Genomic DNA, 23204 nt, shown 5'->3' with positions numbered 1-23204 from the left:
AACTAGGAAGGCAGGCCCCAGCTCCAGCCTGTAGAGGCCAGGTCTCCCCCACCCTGCCCCAGCCTGACTTAGATCTCGAGGGAACTTGGAGTCATCCTTAATTATCTTCCCTGTCCCACCCGAGGTCTTGGCCTCTCCAGGTTGGCATCAGGCAATCTCCTGCCTCCTTGATGCTCCATGCCCTGATACAGGGGATAGATGATGGAAGGTCACTCCCAGTGACCAAGAGTTGCCGTCCACATGAGGGAAGGGGACCGCCGGGATGTACGCTCCTTCCCCAGCCACCGCAGGTTGTCTGGTCCTCACCACCACTCGCTTGCTTCAGCCACTCTGTCAGGACTCCCAAGGCCGCCAAGATACTTGAGGTGTGGCCTCCCAACTGGCTGTGTTTGTCCCCAGGCTCCAGGGATACTCTGAAGACTCCTTCCCCGGAGCTGCTCCCAGACAGAAGCCGATTGTTAGAAACCATTGCTGTTATTTTTACATGCAGAGAGGAGGGCTGGGGAGGTAGGGAGCTTTGCCTCAGTGCTCTCAGCTAAAAATGGGGTGGGAACCCCCGGCGCCCCCTGCAGCCCTGGAAGTTCCCTTTTCTGTCTGTTCTTGGGAAGTCTATTGAGGGCAGAGGGGTCATGGGAAGGCTGGACTCAATGGCCCTTTTTGGAAGCACCCTAGTGTGGCAGGTGCTTATCTTTCCACACTGCCTGGTTAAAACTCCAGTACCCTGATGTGCCCCCATCAGCCCCCTTGTTGCATGGCGCAGGAAGACCTGGCAGCATGGACAGGCCATCGTAGGGTCAGCACAGGGCTCCGGAGGAAGGACGGCCAGTGGGCAGTGTCTGGAGCCTGTTCCTGGAAGCGGGACACCTGGAACATCACCTTGTGTCAAGCAGCCTAGTACAGACAGCTTTTGCAGGCTTGCTCCCTTGAAGGGCTGCCTGTTGGATTACAGGCCTGGTGGGATTGACTCATGCCAGGGAAACTGAGGCATGGACGTCAGACCCAGCCTTACTCCTGTGCTTCCTTGGACAGGTTTTCCTAGGCTGTACTGCCCCATTCCTGTCCCATGAGTGTAGCACACATGGAAGGACATGTGGGTAGCACTGAGTTCCCTTCTGAGAGCGACTGTGGTAGTTATATAATCTGGTGCCAACTAGTGAAGGGTTGGGATTCTAGCCTGTTAATCAGGTCACAGCTTGATGACCTCATCTGGAGGTGCTAAGGAGATAAACAGCTCGCTGGAATGTCCCTGTGAGGTATTCCAGTTGAGAAGACACTTGGAGCTCCCATAGAGCCTTGGAGCTGAAGGAGCCATGTTTTCTCAATATTAATTTGCTCTTGTATATAAAGCTCTTTCTTATTGTGTTAGTCTGGGTAAACTAGAGAAACAAATCCACAGAAACTCATATATGTATAAGAGAGAGTTTTATATATAGGGTAAGTGTACATTCAGAAAGCATCCCAACCCAGTCCAGTCCAAGCCCATAAGTCCAACTTAGCCCACATGTCCAACACCGATCTACAAGGTCCTCCTCAAACTCACAAAACACACACAATGATGCCCAATGCAGGAGGATCATAGGCCAGTGGGTAGAAAGTCTTTGAATCCAGTGGCAGTGGAAGCATCTCAGCGCTGGCAGGGGTCTCCACATGGCTTCTCCAGAACCCAGGGCTGCATCACGGTAAGTCCATGTGGCTTCTCCTCAGGGTTGTCTCACAGGAAGTGAGCCTTGCCAGCTAAGGCAGCAGCACATTGGTCTGACCATTAGAGAACAAGAGACCAGATAACTAGAAAGGGGAGATTCACCGAGCCATTTATCATTCCACCCTTCATTTAATCCCACGTGAGTTTATCAGCCAGGTTGGCACAATAAACCTTAACTATCTCATTTATACACATACATATGTCTATGAATTTGTTTCTCTGGTCTACCCAGACTAAGACAGCGACTATAGAAGGGAAGGCACAAGGCTTGCCCAGGGAGGGTCTCCTGTGCAGAATGGCCTCGTATGAGAACCCCAGGGCCCCAGAGTCTGCATGCATGCAGATGTCGGGCTAAGTGGAAGTGGATACTCTATGCAGCTCCCTGTTTGTGCTCCCAGGCCCAGGACCTTTGGAGCAGGACTTCAAATCCCAGCAGCTTTCCCCAGGTCTCCGTAAACATATCGACTTCTAGTGGTGGTGCTTCTGTTTGGGGTGACAGTGGATGATGGGCCTTATGGAAATGGGTTCTTATATCTACTTGTCTGCTCTTTGAACCCATGGTTCTTGGAGGAGAATGCCATCTACTTCCCTTTACCTTCTCATGAGACCCAAGGTCGTCATTCCTTTATTCCAATGCTGTCCTGCACTCTCTCTCTCTCTCCCCCCACTCCCCACACCATGCCCCGGGACTGTGAGTTTACCTAGCATCTAGGAGTATCCATGTGACCTGTCCCTTTCCTGTCCAGGGAGTAGATCTTGGCCTTTTCCTGCATGGTCTCTTTCCGGGGTAGTTCAGGAGGCTTATCGCCCAGCCTACTTTTGGTTCTCATCTAACTTTGTAGCTATTCACTTCTGCCCCTGTTGTATGTATACTGAAGCCAAGGTCTGGTTCTGTGCCCAGAAGTCCCGACTCCTATGGCCCATGGTACCACTCCTTCACTCCAGGATTAGGACAGATGGTGCATCTAAATGTGTGGGTGTGCGTGTGGGTGTGCGCGAGCGTGCTCTTGTGCTTGTACTGTGTATGCGCCTTCCTTCTTAGTCCAGCCATCCAACCGCCTTCTCCGGATGGGGAGGAGCAGAGTGAGGGGAGGGTGCTTCCCTCATATCAACATGTAGCTGACAGTTGGGGCTAGTCCACTGACCATGAGCACTCACTGCGTGCCACCACCAAGCCAGAGCATGTGGTGAGGCATAGCTGGGAGACTGGATTTGGGAAGAGCTGTCAGCTCAGTCTGTCTTGTTCCAGGCTGCTCCTGAAGCCAGCTGCCCTGGGTGGATCCCAGAGAAGCATCTGACGTGGACTGGGAAGTCCACGGAGCTGAAGGTTTTGGAGACCAGCAAGATACTAGGAAAGCCTAATCGGACAACAAGGGCAATGGGATATTCTTCCTGGGTTCCTTCCTCTCCACCAAGGGAAGGCTCAGCTTTCCAGCCCTTAGGTGGTCTCAAACACAGTTCAATGGCTGCCTTCCCAACAAGGATGCCCTTGAGCATTGATCTGTATACATGTGTAATTTGTATAGCACTGTGGTTCTCAACCTTTCTGATGCCACAACCCTTTAATACAGTTCCTCATGTTGTGGTGACCCCCAGCCATAAAATTATTCTCGTTGTTACTTCATAACTGTCATTTTGCTACTGTTATGAATCAGGCGACCCCTGTGAAAGGGTCATTCGACCCCCAAAGGGATCATGACCTACAGGTTGGGAACCACTGATGATAGCATGACATGTAGCATGCTATCTCTTTGTGTTCATTACCTGCTCTGTAATGAGCTTGAGCATATCTCCAGGAGGCCGTCTGGACATCTTTGTTTTCACCATGTTGTCTCTTATCCTGGCCTCTGGAGACCACGTGCATTGCGTATCCACACACGAGCTTTCAGTTGCTCTCAAGTTGAGTCCGACTCACAGTGATGTGTGTACCACGGAAGGAGGCCCTGCTTGGACCTGGTCCATTTTGGCCCTCGATGTTATTTATGTTCAGGTCCATCGTTTGGACCACTGTGTATTTTGAGTGCCTTCCAACCTTGGAGGCTCGTTTTATAGCCCTCTTTCAAATAGTATTTTGTTGTGATTGATAAATTCCCACCTCCCCCTTCCACCCCTGGCTAATCTTTGGGAATAGATAATCAGATCTTTTTCTATAATCTGTTTCTTCTGGAAGCTCCATTGATATTTCCTCAATATGAGTGGTATTTAACATATCAACTGGTGGCGTAGATTTCAGCGTCACAGCAACATGAAATTCACAAAAAGAAGATAAACTGACATGCAGGTGGTGGGTCACTATGCATACCTGGACCTGTTTCCGAGTTCGGTTTTGTCCCTTGAACCTGTTTGTTTATGCAGTAGTACCATACTTTGTTTCTTGTGTGTATGATCATTTTTAGGGGTCACTTGCCCTGAAAAAGTGCTTCATTAGCTATTCTCTTTTCAATGCTGTCTAAGCTATCTGTGGATCTCATTCAGCTTGAATTTTGATTGGTATACATTGAATAAATGGATCTGAGCGAAAATAATAACTTTACTCTGAAATGTCACATCACCTACGAACAGAATGTCTGTCACCAGGTATTGAGATTTCACTTCCGGGCATTAATGGAGTTTTAAAAATGCTTTTTTAACCACAAGGTTACTTGGCATTTCTTTTCAAGTAATTTATGCTTTTGTCAATTGAGTAATTTTTTAAAAATGGAAGTGTCTTAGTAGGTGCTGGCGGGCAAGGAAGAGCCTGTGCTAAGTAGGACTAGCTTTTGGGGACCTTGCTGTCATCGACTGTCAATTCTGGGGGTTCCATGTAATCACATCATCGTCAAACAATGATGACATCTTCACTTTCATTGCTTACATCTCTTTCCCTTGCCATATAGAACTGGTCAGTGCCTCCAGTAATACATTAATGAGCATTTTTCAAACAGTTTTGACCACAACTCTTAGTATATATGTTATAGATAGTGATATAACTGAAATTCAATTTTCATGGAAAATCTCAACCTTTACTATTTCCAACACATAAACTAAAATAATCTGTTTTGTTTTTATTAAAAAAGGGTTGCTGTAACTCTACTTTGACTTCACAATCCAAATATGTTAGGTCACATATTTGAAGCGCACTTTGCTAAGTAAGTAGTAAGTAGCTTTGGTTGTGTAATGGGTTATATGTTGGTCTATTAACTACAAGGTCAGGAGTTCAAAACCACAAGCTGCTCCTCAGGAGAAAGATGAGACTTTACACTCCGATGAAAATTTACACCCTTGGTAAGCCAAAGGTCAGTTCTACCATGTCCTAAACTCTAGGACCTAGAGGGTTTCTATGAGTCATCAGAAGAACGATGTCAGTGAGTTTGGTTTTGGGTTGCTGAATAATATACCAGTGCATTCTTGTCTTGTCTTTTATCTCATAAGGCTGCCTTCACATTTCTCTATTCATGGTGTTTGCTGTAGTTTTCATGGCATTTAAAAAATATTTTTGTAAATAATTAGCAGATTGGAGTTTAAGAGAAAATTCTTTCCATAGTGACTCTATTGGCTGTCTTGCAGAAATATAAAATGCATTATCTTAACCTATTTAGATTCAGTATTTTCCATACTCATAGAAAGACTCCCTAGTAGCACGGTGGGTGAGGCATTGAGCTGCTAAATGCAAGGTCAGTCTTTCACCCCCACCAGCTGTTCCAGGGGAGATAGAAGGGACTGACTACTCCTGTAAAGACTTACACTTTCTTAAGCCCCATGTAGGGTCATGATGAGTCAGAATCAACTGTGTGGCAGTGGGTAACACATGAATTGATATTGTTGTTAGGTGATATCAAATTGGATCTGACTCATAGCAACCTATGTACAGTAGAATGAATCAACTGTCCGTCCTGCACGGCCATCACAAACGCTATGGTTGAGCCCACTCTTGCAGCCACCATGCCGGTCTATCTCATTGAGGGGCTTGCTATTTTTACTGGCCTTCTACTTTGCCCGATGTGATGTCCTTGACAGGAACTGGTATCTCCTGATACTATGTCCGAAGTATGTGAGGTGAAGTCTCATCATCCTTACTTCTAAGAAGCATGCTGGTTGTACTTATTTCATAAGTTGTCAGAAGCTTGAAAAAGGATATTGCACCTTATTGATCCATCCTTTATAAGATGGTATAAATTGGTTTATACCAGTGGTTCTTAACCTTCCTTATGCCATGACCTTTACATACAGTTCCTTATGTTTGGTGACCACCCCCAACCATAACATTATCGTCGTGGCTGTGGTGCACATTTTTAAGAGTTATGTCTTCTTAGGCTATTGTTCACATGATCATTATGTAGTATCCGTTCTTATTTCTTATTGAGTTGTTTGCCTTGAAGGCTGTTTTCTCAGAGATTAATATTGCTATATGCCTGCTTTCCTTTGGTTGCTGTTTGCTTGGTGTGCTTATGCTCAGCCTCTGGTTTTCAGTCTGTTCTTATCTTTGTTTGTGAGGCGTGTTTCTTGTCGGCAGCCTCCTGGTGGAGTTTGTTTTCTCATCCATTCTGATACTCTCTGTCTCTTCAATGGTGCATTGAGTTCATTGACATTCAGTGAGCTTATTGATTTGTATGTATTTGTTACTGACATTTTTCTCAATATTTGTATATGCTGTTTGTGTGTATGTGCATTGTGTTTAGTTTCTTTGCTCTTTTTTTATTACTTTGTCGCTTTGGATGTTGCTCTGTGTGTTCTTTTCTTTGTGTGTGTGAATAATTGTCTTGTGTGTTGGTTTCATGATTTTGTGTTGTCATTGTTAAATTTGTGTCCATAGTACTTCATTGAGTGTTTTTTGTGTGGTGGTCTTTTATTTGTGGATTCTTTTCATTTTTCCTTGTGTTGTAATAGTTTCATTCCTCCCTCATACTTGAGTGAGATATTTTGGGGGTATAACATTCTAGGTTTACAGTTTTCCCCACTCCAGGACTCTGTACAGGTAACTCCATTGTCTTTGTGCCTGCATTGTTTCTGTTGAGAAATCGGAGGTTATTATCATTGTTGACCCTTTATATGTAATTGACCTTTTTTACTGGCTGCTCTGAGAATTTGTTCTTTGTTGTTGATGTTAAACATCTTGATTATGATTTTCCTCTTGCAATCTCTCTGGATTAGGGTTCTTTTGGCTTGCAGAATAATTATCTTTTCAACCTTTGAGCATCGAGGGGAGTTTTCTTGCAGGGATTCTTGGACTAGTCCATGCGTGGATTTCTTTTGTATTGTCCTCATCTTGAAGTGACATGGCTGCTGCTCCTTTTGATTCTGTCCTACATTGTTCTCAAGCTTTTGCATTTTCTGTATTTGTTCTTCTTTTAGATTGGAGTCTATGGATTCATCCTCAAGCTCACTAATTCGGGTTTCCATCTACTCAATTCTGTTTCCACATTGTTTTATAGAGTTGTGTAACTCTGCTATTATCGTGTCTGAATTTTGTGTTTCTCTTTGGAATTGTTCTTGTATGTCACATAGTGAAGTTTCTAGCCTAGCTATTTTTTCCCACTTTTCCTCTCAGACTTTGCTTTCACCTGTTGCATGAGTGCAATGATCACTCTTTTACATTCTTTTTCTGATCTTACAAAGCTTGTTTAGATTTCAGGCATTTCATTTAGGTCTGGTTGACATTTGGTCATTTGTGTCCATTTCGTTTGTTTGTGTTTTGGTGTGTGTGAACTGATATCTTCTGTTGTTTCCTTGGCATCTTGGTGTATCTATTAGGGGTAATTGGGAGGTTGGGTTATGTGGGAGTTGTTAACTCTATTAAGTGGTGCAGTAAAGGGGTGGTAGACACTTTGTATTATGTATCTGGGGGAGAGTGTTAAATTAATTGCTAAAGTGTTAGAGGGCGAAGAATGAAAGGAAAAATAAGCAAAATGAGAGTGATCAGGTAGTGTTATTTGGTAAGTTAAAATACAGGAAATTAGACCCCCACAATGCCTATTTTGAAGTGACAGGGAAATAGTATTTGATTAAAAAAAGAATAAGAGAAACTATAAGAAAGATAAAAAGGGCTATGAAATAAGTTTAGATATTAAAGCTAAGGAAGAAAAGGGCAAGATACAAAATATTCAAAATAAAAACAAGACAAAACCCAAACTAGATTAAGTAGTGGGAGAGCTGTTAATGAACGTTTGGACTCTGACCCTTGCCCAAGAGCTTTGTCTCTGATGTGTGTGTATACTAGCTTGTGGGGTGATGATATGTTGAAGGACTAGAAAACAAAAAAGTAAAGTAATAATTTCCCCCTGTCCTTACATATACCAACCAATGAGGATATCCTGATTAAGGATGAATTATAAGAATAGTTCACAAGTGTGTTTTAAAGAATATAGGAATGTTAGAACACAGAGCAACAGCAATACAAACAAAAGATCAGCTGGGGTCTAGACCTTGTCAGGGGGGAAGTCAGGACTGTGTGGAGCAGAGGTCTTTTAAGCAGTAGCTGGTGGTATGTTGTTTTAGTACCTCGTGATCATATAGGATGTTGGAGCAGGGTTGAGATTAAGGCTAAGGGAATGACTAGTGTCTGGTATAGCTCAGAGTCTTGCATTTTTATGATTCAGAATAATTATCTTAAGGGTATAGACCAGAGGTGGATCAGGTCAGAGGGCATGTAGTTTGCTCTTCTCAGATGATGGAAGTGACCAAGTTGGGGGGTGGATGGAGAAATGGGGTCTCTATCTGCCCCCTACCTAGGTGGTCTAGGTGGGAGGAATGCATCAATAACCTACTTAGAGGGTAGGTTGCTTATCTGACCAGTTTGGAGTGGTGGACAGGGGCTGGAGTCATGAAACAGCTTTCAAATAGCTAGGCATGTGAGTTGGGACCAGCTCTGGACCCTGAAGCTTTAAGTCCTTGTCTCATGCCCAAGCTCCCTGCCTGTGTATTGTGAAACCTCTACTGCAGTTTCTACTTGTATTGTTATGCTAATACCTTGTTAACAAGCCAGGTATATGTTAACTGCAAAGAAATTAAAAATAAAAGCCTGAATGGCTGTGGGGTGTGTGTGTGTGTGTGTCTTAAAATGGTACAGGGACACATGCAGAGAAGTACCTCAGGGAAGGACCATTCCTTTTTACTGAGTGGGCTAGAGCTCCCTGGCTTGTGTGGAGAGTTAGTCCATTCACTACGCCCACTCCAGGCTGCCCCGTAGAGTTAGCCCCACACAGTTCAGATAGGCTGGTTGATCCCTGTTATTGGAGAGTTAGGATTGTGAGGGTGTCAGAGCAAGACTCCCTTGGCTTGGGCAGAGAAGCAAACCTATTTCTTTTTTATCTCAGCCCCGAGCCTGGTCCTGCAGAGCTATGTCGCTGATTTGGGAAGAATCTGTGCTCTGCGGGCTAGGATTGAGGGCCATGACAAAGGAGAGGTTTGGGCAGACGTTGCTGCTCTTTTGTGTAAATGGTATTTCTGTCTACTTATCTTTGTGCTGAGGATCATGCAGTCTGGAAGTTAGGCTCTCCCACTCCACAGCCCCTCTGCACTGGTCTCCGCAGAGTTCCCCCACTTTGTGCTACTCATTTGCCATCTTGCTCAAGACCCTAAGCTCTTTCTTTCTGCTAGACAATTTCACATTTCCTTCGTACATGCACAGATATTAGTAACCTTTTGAGAGGAATTTATATAAACATCTTAGTGTCCTTCTTTTGTGACTTGCTTTTGTATGTACAGTGCAACTTGAAGAATCCAGAACCCAAGTAAGGAAGACTCACAAATGAAGAGATTTCAAAACTTGGTGGAAAAATAGAATTGGGAGAGAATGGAACATTTATATGAACGTTTATGAATTCTCTTACTAATTTCCACTAAAATGAGTGGTGAAAAAGTGGTCAGAGTGCCTCCTGTCAAAGTCAGAGGACTTGGTAGACTTGGAAACATTTGGCAGCCCTGTCAATTACTGGGTCCCAGAGGCTTCACTGCACATCTTTTTGTAACTTCCAGTTGCTGTGGAAATACAGCCCTGCGTTTCATTAGCTGGCTCCTTTAGCCAGTAAGATTTCAGTGAGCTGCTTGAGTTCTAATTCCACCAGGCTACATGGGCTAGAGGGCACTTTCAGACAAATATTTCAGGGGAATAATCCTCTCCAGAGTCAGGTTGCTTTTGACCATGCTCTGTACATCCAAATAGTTGTTATTTTTTTCTTTTAATAATTTTATTGGGGACTTGTACAATGTTTATCACAATAAAAATAGTTGTTATTCTTTAAAAATAATTTTCTGAGCATATGTAACTGTGCTTTTTCAAATGTCTAGTCTAATATAACCTACTGAATTACTGTTGGAATCAGAACTACTTTCTCTAGCCTGTTTTCTCATTTCCCTCTCTCTAATGGCTACTGTGGTTTAACACCTGTTTCAGATGTTTCATGCCCGTTTGGGCATCTGTTATAAAGTCCCTGTTCAATCCCCTTGCCCACCTCTCTATGGAATTCTTTGATTTCTAGATTTGATTTTCAGGAGCATGCTACATACCCTGTATATATTTTAGTTAGACATATTTATAGGTGAAGATTGTGAAAGACTTTGAAATGGACCAAACGAATACTGGTTTCCTTGGTGGAAAGGAAGGCCTCGTCTGGCACACCATTCTTGGTTATTTGATTCTGTGGGCTCTGAGTGTATCTTTCACTGTCTTTGAGCTACTTCACACTTCCATACCCACTGCCACCAAGCTGATTCTGACTCGAAACAACCTTAACTAGGGTTTAAGAGAGGGTAAATCTTTATGGGAGCAGATAGTAGATGACCTTAATTTTGTCCCATGGAGAGGTTGGTGGGTTTTTACCGCCAACCTTTTGGTTAATAGTTCAATGCTTACCTAGCTTTGGATAATTGGTACTGGTGTAAATTTGGTTCGGTGGAGGGACAATTGAATTCTCCTCTCTTCCCGTGGAAAAAGACATTTATTATGCATTTATAATTTTTTTTGCATTCCTGATTCAGCTACTTAAGTATAGGGCTTTGAATGCAACTTTGAAGTGAGTATAACAACCTAATGAACTAAACCACTAAAAACAAAATCCAAAACTCATCTCTTTATATCTGTAGGAAATCTATAACTTTAATATGTTGTAAATGTCTTATCTCATTTGATCCTAACCAACCTAATTGTCCATCAGATTTAGTCTTCTTTGTCCTAGAAAGACAGAAGTCCAGGGATTGATGGACAGACTTGATATCCATCAGACTGTTCTCTATGGATTGGCTCCATGGACACTTCTTTGGGAAAGGCTTCCCTAATGTCACATACTGGATTTACTTTCTCCTGTTATGTGACTTTATAGTCTCCCATACATTCAGTAATATCACTAGCTTTAATTGTACTTGAATAATTGTGTTTTGGGACTGTGAGCTTGTTGTCAAGCTATGAGCACACACTCTAAATTCTTTGCAATGGAAGCCCTATCTATGCTTGATGCCTAGTGATAGCCAAATGGATGCCAAGTCACTATTTGGTAAGTACTTGCAGGGGAAAAATGGATGTTGTATTCCCAGAATTTTCAAAGGCCTTCAGTCCTCACTCACTATTTGTGAACTTGAGAAACATCCGTAGGGAGTTTTAATAGCTAGGTTGAGCCTTGCTCTTCCCTTGCACAGGAATTAGATCGGACGACTTTCTGGAATCTTAAGAAGCAATATGGCAGCATTAGAAGGCATTTGAACTTTGGTGCCAAAATAAATGAGTTCAAGTTGTTGCATCCTACCCACAAGTAGGGCGCTGCTGACTCTTTAAAACCCAGGTTTCTTCTAGTAAAACTGAGACAATGACCGCTGCCTCTTGAAGGGGTATTATCATCATGACAGAAGAAAAAAATCTGTTAGGGATTGAATTGCTTCCCCAGAAGGCTAGGTTGAGGTCCTCACCCTATACTTGGGATCGTGATCTTGTTTTACCAAAACTTGGTCTTTTATTTAACTTTAGCTGAAGCTTTGGGCTGCTAACTGAAGGTCAGTGATAAACACCCACTTCTGAGGGAGGAAGGCGAGGCTGTTTATTCCATAAAGACTGGCAATTGGAAAAACATTACATAGGATTACTGGGAGTCCGTATTGAGTTGGTGGGAGCGGGTCTTTGAGGTTAGTCTGAGTGAAATCGCAGAGGAGTAAGATGTGTCCTGCCCCTTATGCCCCTGAGTCTTACAGCAGGAAGCATTGTGCTGAAGAGCCAAGGCAGATGTGGTTACAAACCAAGGAATGGCTATTAGATGCTAGGTGAGAGACATGGAAGGAATGAGCATGGTCAAATCCCTGATTTGGACTTTAGCCTCCAGAACTTGAGGCAATAATATTATTTGAAGCCATCCATGTTTTAATGGCCCTGGGTGGTTAAGGCAGTCTCAGGGAACACTAAGGCCAACACTCTGCAGACATAAAACAGGATTATCATTACATTTTAGCACTTGATCAAGTTTCTCCCATACTGAACACGTATTGGATGATGCTTGTATCAGTCAGATTGTCCTGGGACATGCTGTGTTAATAAAAACTCCCCAGTGAAAATGCCTTGCACCACCATAGCTTAAATCTCTCCCGTTTCCAAAACTCCTGCAGTTGTCTGAGACGGCATGAATCCGCACTCGGTGCTTACTTTTGATCTGGGAGCCAAGCTGAAGGAGAAATGCTTTCTGGAACATGTCAGCTGCAGGAAAGAGTGAAGGAGCAATAATGGAGCTATTAGGTAAATGATTTCAGCTCATTGCCCGATTTTCACCCCTAACTCACACAGAGACCTGTGAGCTAAGACTATGGAGAGGACCATGTCTGGGCGGATGTCCCACGTAGCCTGGGACAAAAAAATATACACAACTGAACACTGAGCACATGGGAGAGGGAGGGACACCATAGGGACCACGGAGAGGCAGGCACCCCAAGAGGTGGATGGACCGAGGCCCCAGGCAGCTTTGAGGGAGGCACTGTTTCAGGTGTTTTTTAAGAAAAAAACAACAAAAATATCGTGTTTGCCTCGGCAGCACATATACTAAAAAGAAAAATATACAGCCAAGGTGAGGGGAGAAGTTGTCTCATTGATACACAACATTGTAAACATACATGGTCTGATGAATGCATGTCTGTCCATCTGGTCAGTCTGGGAGCTTGGTATCAGGAGCCTAATGGCCCCATCTCCTCATCTCCTCAATCTCTGCTTCACTTCAGGAACAGTCTGGAAGAGCTGCCTCAACTTCCACTCTGGCTCCAGAATTCCATGTGTGTGTGTGCACGCACGCGTATGTCTGTGTGAGTATGTACTTTTATGTACATGGGGAACCTCTGCACAAGGGACTGGTCTCTCCTGATAACATATCCAAAGTATGTGAGACAGAGTCTTACAATTCTCATTTCAAAGGAACAATGACCTACCCTCACCCACCATTCACTGCAAAAAATGAAAATAAAGTTGTGATGATGTCCTGATTCTGTACCTGTGAATGTGACCATGATTGTTAGACTTTTGCTGCCAGTTTGGCAGTTGAAGCTTCCCCCATGATGGGATCTAACATAAAGCAAGAATTCCCTTGATGGGATCTCGTGTAAGCAGCATGTAGTTGAAGGAAGATTAGTGTGGAGTGCTGCTTCCTTAATTAGATCACAACCCAGATGCAACTGGAGGAGGTTTCCTTGGGGGTGTGGCCTACTCATATACAAGTTGGCCCTGTGGGGATGCAAACTTACTTCTGCCGACTCTGAATTTTGTTCGTCAACCTCTGATTCTTTGGACTTCAGTCAAAGATCTGTCAGATTGTCTGTGGATCCCAGCATCCGTCAGTTCCCTGTTGACCTTGAACTCAGTTGGCTGGACATCCACCATCCTGTGGGCCATCTGCTTCCTGGTTCTTCAGCCCCTGCAGCTACATGAGTCAGGACAAGCCTCTAGCTTAACATATGACCCACATCCTTGTACTTGGCTTGACTTACTCACTTCTACAACTGTGTGAGCAACTTTCCTGATATAAAATGATCTCACTCTCATTATTTTCTAAATATATATAGATATTGACATGGATATTGGTATAAATAATAGAGAGATTGAGATATATTGTTCTTGTTAGGTGCTGTCAAGTTAATTCTGACTCAGAGTGACCCTCTGTATAACAGAAGGAATCAATGTCCAGGCCTGTGCCCTCCTCACACTTGTTCTTACTTTTGAGCGCAGTCAGATTCTAGCAGGTAGGGACCCAGGCCCTAGGAAACCAGACACGAGACTTGAAATCTGAGTGCTTCAAGATTAGTTTTCATTTTGTCAAAATAAAACATAACAAAACACAAAACTTCTTTCCTCCCGAGAGCAATTAGAACTTGGTACACTAGAGACTCATCTCAGCAGCGATCCCTCCTCCTCCTCGGGAACTCACGGGTGCTGGGACTTACTCCCTCCCAACCTCACCCTGGGACCTCTATTCCTGGGGCCTCACCTGGGGCCTCAATTCCTACTTCCTAGTCACCCTTTAGAATCCCTGGGTGTAGGACAGATAGTGTCGCATGGTGCAGAAACCCCATAACCTCTCCGCTGTTTCTCAAGCCACCCTCTGTTGGGGCACATTTCCTACATGACACATCAGCGCCTGTAGAGCAGGGAAGGGGTGTGCTACCAACCCATGGGCCCTTTGTTATAAACACAATAACATGTCCGCCGTGTTTGCTTTCCCTGTATTACATAGTGGTTCCATACGTGATGCTGGTATATTACTAACTATGCTCTCCACCTACTTCATCCACCACGACCTCAAGAACCCGCCCCCTTTTCCTAGTGAGTCACACTTTCACAAAAACTTAGCCAGTAATAGCCCAATCTTAAATCTCCCTTCTCCAATTTAGCAAAAATCAGTACATTTAGCCAGAAAGCCTCTTATTATTAGTGCTACTACTTAAACCCTACTCTTGTGCTTCATTCTCTGCTTGCTCCTACCCACCCAACTCCATCACTTCTCCCTTGTCTCCACACCATACGATTTCCTGTCCCCATCCAGTCTCCCTTTGCTAACACAAAAAGACAACCCTCACCCCCACCCCACCCCGAACCCTACACACCATCTACAGCTGGACCACTGTGCCGCACAAACAACAACCAACACCAGCAACCACAAAAAATCAAGATAAACAAAAGTCAAGCACTCAAGATTACCCAAGCACAATGAAATGCACTGAAACAGAAGCACTGGAACGACTCAGAAGAGAATACAGAAGAGTGATGTTTATGGCTGTGGTAGACCCCACCCCTCCAGGGAGGGGGAGAGCTTTCCTTGAGCCTTTGTGCTTTATTTTTTTAAGATAATTTTATCGGGGGCTCTTACAGCTCTTATAACAATCCAAGCGTCCTTGTGTCAAGGGTATTTGTACATATGCTGCTATCATTATTTTCTAAGCCTTAACTTTTAATTTTAGCCCTTGGTATCAGCTCCTCTTCAACCACTCCCCCCATGACCTCTTGATAAGTTATAAATCATTATATCTTCATATCTGACACTGACCACTGTCTCCCTGCCCCTGCGTTTCTGTTATTCATCCCACTGGGGGTGGGAGGGTGTTAGGTGTTGTTCATTGAAATAGTTTCCCCCCACCCCCTTCCCCACCCTACCTTCCCCTTCCCCTCGTGGTATCGCTACTCCCATTTCCATTCCTCAGGGGTTTATCTGACCTGGATTCCGCATGTCGTGAGCTCTTATCTCTACCAGTGTACATGCTCCAGTCTAGCCCAAAGTGAAAGGCAGGACTGGGGTCATGATCGTGGGGTGGGGTGGGGTGGGGTGGGGTGGGGTGGAGTGAGGAAGCCTCAAAGCACCAGAGGAATATTGTGTGCTGCATTGGTGCTCTACGGCTGACTCATCTCTTCCTGGTGACCCTTCTGCGAGGGGATATCCTGTTGTCTACAGATGGATTTGGGGTGAGCCAATGTGTTCTAAGCATGCTGCAGATTGAGTAGGCAGCACATCTGATGCCTCCCTAGTGCGTCTGCAGTTTGTTGGAGAAGGAAGCAGCCCAGTGCTGGGCAGCCCGGGGGACCTCTAGCTGGGGCAGGGAAGAGAGTGCGTGCAGTGTGCTTCGGCTCCGGTGGCGTGGCTGATCTGACTGTTGGGACTGGTACGTTACCATAGAAAGATTACCTCTGTGAATAAGGCTACTGCTTAAGGCTATTTTATTTTAACCGGAGAGCAAAAGCAACACATCCACATGAAAGAACATCCAGGGGCTGCAGAAAAGTTTAACAACGCCAAGACATGACACCGCTAATGGCCTGGCCCTTCTTTGGGCTGTTCACTTCCATTCATGCCGTCTACTTTCCATCTTAAGATTTGGACTGGGAAAGCTGGCCCTTTGGAGGCAATATTCTGGTGGGCATCTCGTGGACACGGAGAAAGGAGAAATGGAGTCTAGAGGGATGATGGAACTCAGGCCCGCTTCCCCTGGGCAACTCTTGCAACTCATCTGGCCTAGCTCCCCATCAGGCTCCTGCTGGCCTGACACCCACTTTTGGTGTCTTGTCATGTCTTCCCACCCCCATGCTCTTCACTCTTGGCTGCGCTGCTGTCCAGGGATACAGGATAGCCACTGTGTATGTCAGGTCCTGACCAGTTGGGGCACTGGTTACCAGGTATCTTTCAAGGAGGCTGCTTTGTGCCTTGCTTCTAGAACTTGATGCCTTTCTTGACGGGCACGGATGCCCATTCTCACCATCAGGCTCTGCCTTATATTGCCCCACACTCTTTCCGGGTGCCTTGAGTGGAGGAGACCTGGACATGTGGGCTGGGTCTGAGTCGGTGGCTGTGAGATGGTCAATGACCTGGATGGGGCTCCTCTCCGGGCCACAGTGCAACAGAGCCTGTCCCTTGGGCTGAACCCCACATCTGATAGCAACACACGAGTCTAGATTCTGATGGGAAGCTCCTTTCCCAGAGCCACGGACTGCAGCTCACAATGAAAGGGAGCTTGTTCCTCAGGCCAGGGCCACAGCAGTGATGAGCAGTGGGAGGTGGGGGTGGGGCGGCATGTTAGTCCAGGCAAACTAGAGAAACAATCCAGAATACTCATAAGTGTGTAAGAGAGAGCTTTTTATCAAAAAGTAAGTATGCATCAATGAAACATCGTAGGCCAGTCCAGATCAAGTCCATCAGTTTGATATCAGCCCATAAGTCTGATATCAACCCATGAATTCCTCTTCAGATTCACGCAGCACATAAAATGATACTGAATGCAGGAAGATCACAGGCCAGTGGGTAGAGAGCCTTGTGGATCCAATGGTGGTGGACACATCTCCAGGGTGCTGGCTTCCATCAGCGAGCTTCCATGTGGCTTCACAACAGGATTGGGAAGCAGAGAGAGGGTGTATCCCACCTCCAGGGAGAAGAGATGAAGTCCCAGAATCCTCAGGAGAAAGTCACACCCATGAGGAGGGATCACCAGACTGTGACCTGATGCACAGGCTAGACTTCACCCTTTTATGGTTATTTATCAAGTTCATATGAAATTACGTAACTACCACAAGTGGTATTCCCAATGGTCTTCCAGGGTGGAACCGGTCAGGCAAGGGCTGGGGGAGGACCCACGCAGTGCATAGGAAGTGCCCCTGTTGGAGTGATGGCTGATAGCTCCTCTGGTACTTGATGTCCCTGCCAAGAATCTTGGAGACCTTGGATCTCTGGAGCTGGGTCTGGGTCCCTGCTCCAAAAGGACCAAGGGAACAGTGTCCTCCTCATGCTTCCCAACAAGCTGACATCCCAGGACTCCGGGTCCTGCTTTAAATGCTCCTCAGTTATGGGCACCGCTTGTCCAGGGTTGTGTTAGTTTGGATAGACTGGAGAAACAAATCTAGGGAGACTCTCAGATGTGTGTAAGAGAGAGCTTTAGATCAAGAAGCAATCATGAATCAATAAAACATCCCAGCCCAGTGCAGATCAAGTCCATGAGTTCAAATTAGCCCATAAGGCCGATGTTCGCCCATGAATTCCTCCTGAGACTCACGTATCACATGCGATGACGCTGAATGCAGGAAGGTCACAGGCCAGTGAATGGAAAATCTTGTGGATCCTGTGGCAGTGAAAACATCTCAATGCTGGCAGGGACCCACAAGGCTTCTTCAGCTCCAAGGCTCAAGCATAGCTCCATGTGTCTCGTCCACATGAACATCTCTCAGGAAGTGAGTGTGTGTGTGTCCTGCCTGCAGTGAGCTATTTATCTCCTTCACACCTCCAAATGAAGTCATCAAGCTGCGATCTTATTCACAGGCTAAACTCCACCCTGTCACTCTTCAGTCTTGAATTGAGAACAGATTACCAACTACCACAAGGATGCTGAGCTTCTCTAACGGGAGGGAGGAGAAGCCAGAGCCAGAGGGCTGTGGGAGGCCGGGCAGCAGAGAAAGTGGTTGAGGGGCAGTGGAGCCTTTGGAAGCTGCTGGCAGGCTGGCTACGGTGTTTCCCTCGAGCAGCTCCTAGGCCGCTTGCCCTCCCGTGTTCCTGCAGTCAGGGACCACCTTTTGTTTCAGCACCACGACCAAGAAGATTCACTTCACCTGCAGGGGACACGGTGGTGACAATGAGCAGGGCATCCCCTGGCCCATCCCTCTTGCTGCCATCCCACCTGGGGTCCACCTGCTCTGTGCACGGTGTCTCTGCTGGCTGAGGAGACCCCGAGGGCGGGCAGTGGGCTGGAGCCTGGCGCATGGCATCAGACATGGTTGGCGTGAGGAGGTTCAAGGAGACAACTGGGGTCAGGGTAGCAGAACCCTGAATGACCACACTGTGGGGGCAGCACGGCCACACTCATTTACCCGGGGACCGAGCGACCCGCCTTCTGTGTGTAGTGGTTTTGCAGGGCCTCGTGCATCAGCACGCAGTGCTAAGTTTCTTCGATTTCCCAGTTGCTCGTGCCCACTGTCAGCTTACTGTACATGAAGAAGGTCCCGCCAGCCTCGGCCTGGGAGGGCGTGTTCAACTAGTTGGCCTGGGACTCAGGCTGCTCATTGCTCATCCACTCCACATGGATCTCCTCGGGCTAGAATCTATTCACAAAGCAGACAAGGCTGACCATGTTCTTGTCCTTCTCAAGGATGACCGGGGCCATGGTGTACACTCGAGGGGCCGGAGGCTGCCCTGTAGGGGAGGGGGAAGGTGTTAAAGCCATCATAGAGATGGGGGCAGCCCATGCCCGCTGCCCTAAGACTTCCTGTCTTACCCTTGGCCTTGGAGACAGTCCTTACAGCAGGGGCAGGAAGAGCCCCGTTGTTGACAATGCACTTGAACTCCTTGCCAGAGAGCCAGTCCTGGTGCAGGATGGGGAGCACGCTGGCCACGCGGGAGTTGCCATTGTACTGCTCCTCCTGCGGCCCGTCCTTGGCTGTGTGCACCTCTGTGCCATCCACGAACCAGCTGAACTGGACTTCAGGGTCATCCTGGCCCACGTCCAACACCAGACAGGCCACATCCGGGTTTCGGGACATCATGAGAGTGTCCTTGGGCTTGGGTGGGAAGATGAAGATGGAGGGTCCTCCCAGATTTTCAGGAGCTGCTGAGCAGAGATGAGATGAGTGAAAGGGTGGTAGGGCCTAGTGGGTGCACTGGGCTTGTCCTTCCCCAGGAGCTCACTCACAAAGGTCGTGCTCACATTACCTGCGCATCTGCACTCAGTGGTTGATCTCGAGCTGACATCTGGCACTGGAGAGAGCAGACAGTGTGGGGCAGGGTAACCTTGGTGCAGAGGAGACCAGTGCCCTGGCGAGTGGGCATCAAGGCCAGTTCTTCTTTGAAGCTCTGAGACCCACCACCTGAGCCTAGGCCCAGGGACTGGTCTTCAGGGCTTCAACCTATGCCTGCCTTAGGACTGGCATGGGGACACCAGGGAGGGCACACAGCTGTAGCTCTTTAGGTGGGGAAGAATGGCAGGGATCACCACCCTGCCCTGCACCCCAGGGTATGTCCAGGACTTCAGGAGGACCCTGAGCCTGTCAGCTGTGGATTTGGGATGTGCTTCCTCACTTGTGCCCTTGCCCAAGGCTCACCGATCTTCTTGTCCACTTTGGTCTCGCTGGGCGTGTGGGTGATGCTGCAGCCATAATCCTGGCTGGGCCAGCTGCTGGAGGGCATGGTGACCATGCTGATGAGGGAGAAGTGGCCAGATGAGTGCCGCATGGGTGCGAAGGTGTGCACATCAGCCTGGGGGGCAGAGGGCCAGGATACTGCCACCAGCTCCGGGAAGAAATCCTTGACCATGCAGCCCAAGGTCACCGTGGAGTCAGAAGCATCTCTGGATTTGGGTGTCAGGGTATAGACCGATGGTGCTTTGGGGCTGGCTGCAAGAAAGGGGTCCCACGTGACTGTGTGCTTCCACCAAGTTGGTCAGTCTTCCCATGAGGCCCCACTTCTGCGCTGATGGGCACCATGGGTACCCACCTGATGGTCACAGTGGAAGATCACACCTGCCCAGCTGCCCAATCCCACCTTAGAGCTGCTGCCCCACAGGCCCCATGATGGGCCCACACTGGACTAGCACTTGGGTTACCCACTTCCAGGATCACCTCTAGTGGCTCTAGGTTCACTTCATACCCAGGGCTTCTGTCCCGGCCTGGTCCCCAGGCCAGCTCTCCGGGAGTCACCTGGACAGGCTCTGCCTGGGGGTGTCCCAGCCCCAGGGCTCCTCCCCCTCTGCTCACCTGCCTGCGTCAGACACGAGTGGCCCCAGTTTCTATTCTTACCCTGATGCCACACCAGGTCCAGTATCCTCCCTGGATGCCTTCCCTGCTCTAGTCACCTTCTCTGTCATCCCTGTGCCAGTGCCCACCGCTGGCCCTCCTCCCCAGCCAGGCCCTGTTTTGGGGTGTGTTAGATCTGGTTGTGCTTTCTGCCTGGACCCTAGTCTCCCCCTCTCTGCCCAGAGTGTCTTGGGGCTCTGCTCTTGATTTCCTCAGGCTAGGTCTCTATGAGTGCCCCCCTATTCGCCCAACCACAGGGAAGTTTTCACAGGGCCAGTGTCAGGGCAGGTCCTGCGGCTGGCTCCCTCCCTTCCCTCATGGGCATGACTGCCTCAGCCCCTTCACTGACCTCCACAGACCCAAGAAGAGCCCTGGCCCAGCCCGGTCTCCTGCTTCTCTGAGTCTTGAGCTGCTGGCTCCCTTGGCCTTGATCTTGTGTCCAGTGAGCTCCACTGTGGCCTTCCCGCCCTCCCTGGCCCCTGTCCAGCTCCTCAAAGACCCTCAGGAGGCCCAGCCTTTTTTCCTCTCTGATTCCAGCTCCTCCTCACTCAGTCACCTAGAGCCAGTTCAGGAGCCCGTCCCCTCCTCGGCTCTTCTGGCTCCCAGCCCACCAGCGCAGGCCCAGAACAGGCTTTGTGAGAGGCCAGGCTGCCATCCCCCTCCACAACCCCCACCCTCCCCCGAGCCTGTCCCAAACCAGGAACCTCCTCAGTGGTGCTGGTGCTCTGAGCAGGAGCCTCACCTGGAGGAAGAATATAGGGCTTCAACTACTCAAGCCTGAGCCCTTGACCCTGCTGCTCTCCTCTCCTCTGCTCAGTTGTCAAGGCCCTGTCTCCTCTGTGGGAGCAGCAGGCCTCCACCCCAGCTCCCTGCCCCAGTGCCCACACCCAGTGCCCACTCAGTGCTTGAATTACACTTCTAGCCCCCAACGCTCAGCCCATGACTTCTAGCCCCCACCCCCTCCTCCCAGTCCTTCTCAGCCACCTACCCCTAGCTTGTTACTCACAGACCCCCTGTTCTCACCTTTCAACCTCTACTTCCACCTCCCAACATGCAGCCTATCCTTGTCTGTCCCCCAGTAGCCCACCGTGAACCTCCCTGTCATTCTTTTTTACTGCAAATAGCTGTCCCCAGATCTCCAACCATATCCCTGGGCCTCCTTCCACCGCCCAGCTCCCAGGACCCAGCTTTGAGCACCAGCACCGAGCCCTGGTTCTCAGCTATCTGATAGCTCCCAGAGCATAGTTTAAACTCCCATGCCCAAGCTCCCAGCCCCTAGTTCACAGCTTCAGCAACCAGCCCCTAGGCCTCAGCTATTTCTCCCATGCCTCAGCTTCAGCACCTAGCTCTCTCCCTCCCTGCCACTGGGCTGATACCAGCTCAGAGCAGCCCTCTAGGACTGAGTGAAACCAGCACAGTGGGTTGGTGAGAATGTTCATTTGTATGGAGTAGACAGCATCGTCCTTCTGCCTCGGCAGGGCTGGTGGTTTTGAACTGCTGACCTTGCAGTTATCAGCACACTGTGCCACCAGGACTGTTAGCTACTAGTTCACAGCTCACAGCTCACACCACCCAGCTCTAGCTCCCAGCCTCCAGGACCACACCCCCAGCACCCAGCGCCCAGCATCCAGACTTCGTGCCTACTTCTCAGCCCCCAGAATTCTCCCACTGCCCTCTGCTCCTTCTTCCAATCCCCCAGCATCCAAATCCCATCTGCACTGTCCAGTGCTGAGTCTCAAAGCTCCCACACAGCCCTTAGCTCCCAGCACCCAGCTCCAGCTCCCAGCACCTGACAGGCAGCACCCAGACATTAGTACCCAGCTTTCAACACCCAGCATCCAGCTCCCTGCAACTAGCACGTATCTGCCAGCACCCAGGATTCATTCTCCAGTGTCCAGTTCCCAATACACACCTCCCATCACCTGGGACACCCCCCCCACACTCAGCCTCAGAGCTCCAGCACCCAGCTCTTACCACCCAGTTAGTTCACCAAGACGCTCAGCACCCGTCCCATTGACTCAAGCTCTCAGCTCTTATCCCTCAGAGCCCAGATCTTAGCACCTAGTGCCCATATCACAGCCCCCACCTTTCTGCCACTACCACCTAGTACCTGTTCTCAGCTCCTAGCTCTCAGGACCCAGACCCAGACCGAGACGCTCAGCATTCATTCACTGGTCCCGAACACCCAGCTTTCTTCTGCCAGCACCCAGCTTTTAGCACCCAGTTTTCGGTTCCCAGAACCCAGTTTTCAGCTCCAGCATTCAGCTCCCAGCACCCATCACCCTATACCCAGCTTGGGCTCCCAGCTTTCAGGTCCCAGCACCCAGTACCCAGCTTTTAATTACCAGCAATCAACACCCAGCTTCCCAACACCCAGTTTATAGCACTGAACTTTCTCCTCCCAGCACCCAGTTTGCAGCTCCAACTCCCAGCTGCCAGCGCTCAGCATACAGTTTTAGCTCCCAGCATTCAGCTCTCAGAACCTAGGCCCCAGCTGCCAGCCCCCAAGACCCAGCTTTTAGCTCCCAGCACCTATCACCCAATACCCAGATTTAAGCTCCCAGCTTTCTGCTTCCAGTACTTGGCACCCAGCTTCCCAGCACCCAGCTTTCAGTTTCCAGAATACAGCTCCCAGCACTCAGCTTTCAGGTGACAAGTCCCAGCTCCAAGCTTTCAGTTCTGGCCCCTGCCTCCCTGTACATGGATCCCAGCTCCTTGCTTTCAGCTCACAGCCCCCATGTGTCAACACCCAGCCCCCACCTTCCAGCTCCCAGCCTCCAATCTCTATCTGAGCTTCCAAAGACACCTCCC

The 23204-nt window shown here is 48.2% G+C and overlaps 1 pseudogene and 1 gene segment (V, D, J or C); both read right to left on the bottom strand.

Annotated features, from left to right (window-relative positions):
• LOC142430566 (immunoglobulin heavy constant epsilon-like) overlaps positions 1 to 18381 on the bottom strand; it is a 28611-nt gene extending 10230 nt beyond the window's left edge. The window contains 1 exon segment of the C gene segment in view: positions 18219 to 18381. Within this exon segment, the coding sequence occupies positions 18219 to 18381 (163 nt within the window).
• A 91-nt stretch (positions 18382 to 18472) lies between these two features.
• LOC142430565 (immunoglobulin heavy constant gamma 1-like) lies at positions 18473 to 19914 on the bottom strand (annotated as a pseudogene).
• Between the last annotated feature and the right edge of the window lie 3290 nt (positions 19915 to 23204).

The sequence above is a fragment of the Tenrec ecaudatus genome, chromosome 17, assembly GCF_050624435.1.
Source record: "Tenrec ecaudatus isolate mTenEca1 chromosome 17, mTenEca1.hap1, whole genome shotgun sequence".
NCBI classification, from domain to species: Eukaryota; Metazoa; Chordata; class Mammalia; order Afrosoricida; family Tenrecidae; genus Tenrec; species Tenrec ecaudatus.
This window is presented reverse-complemented; position numbering and strand designations above follow the sequence as displayed.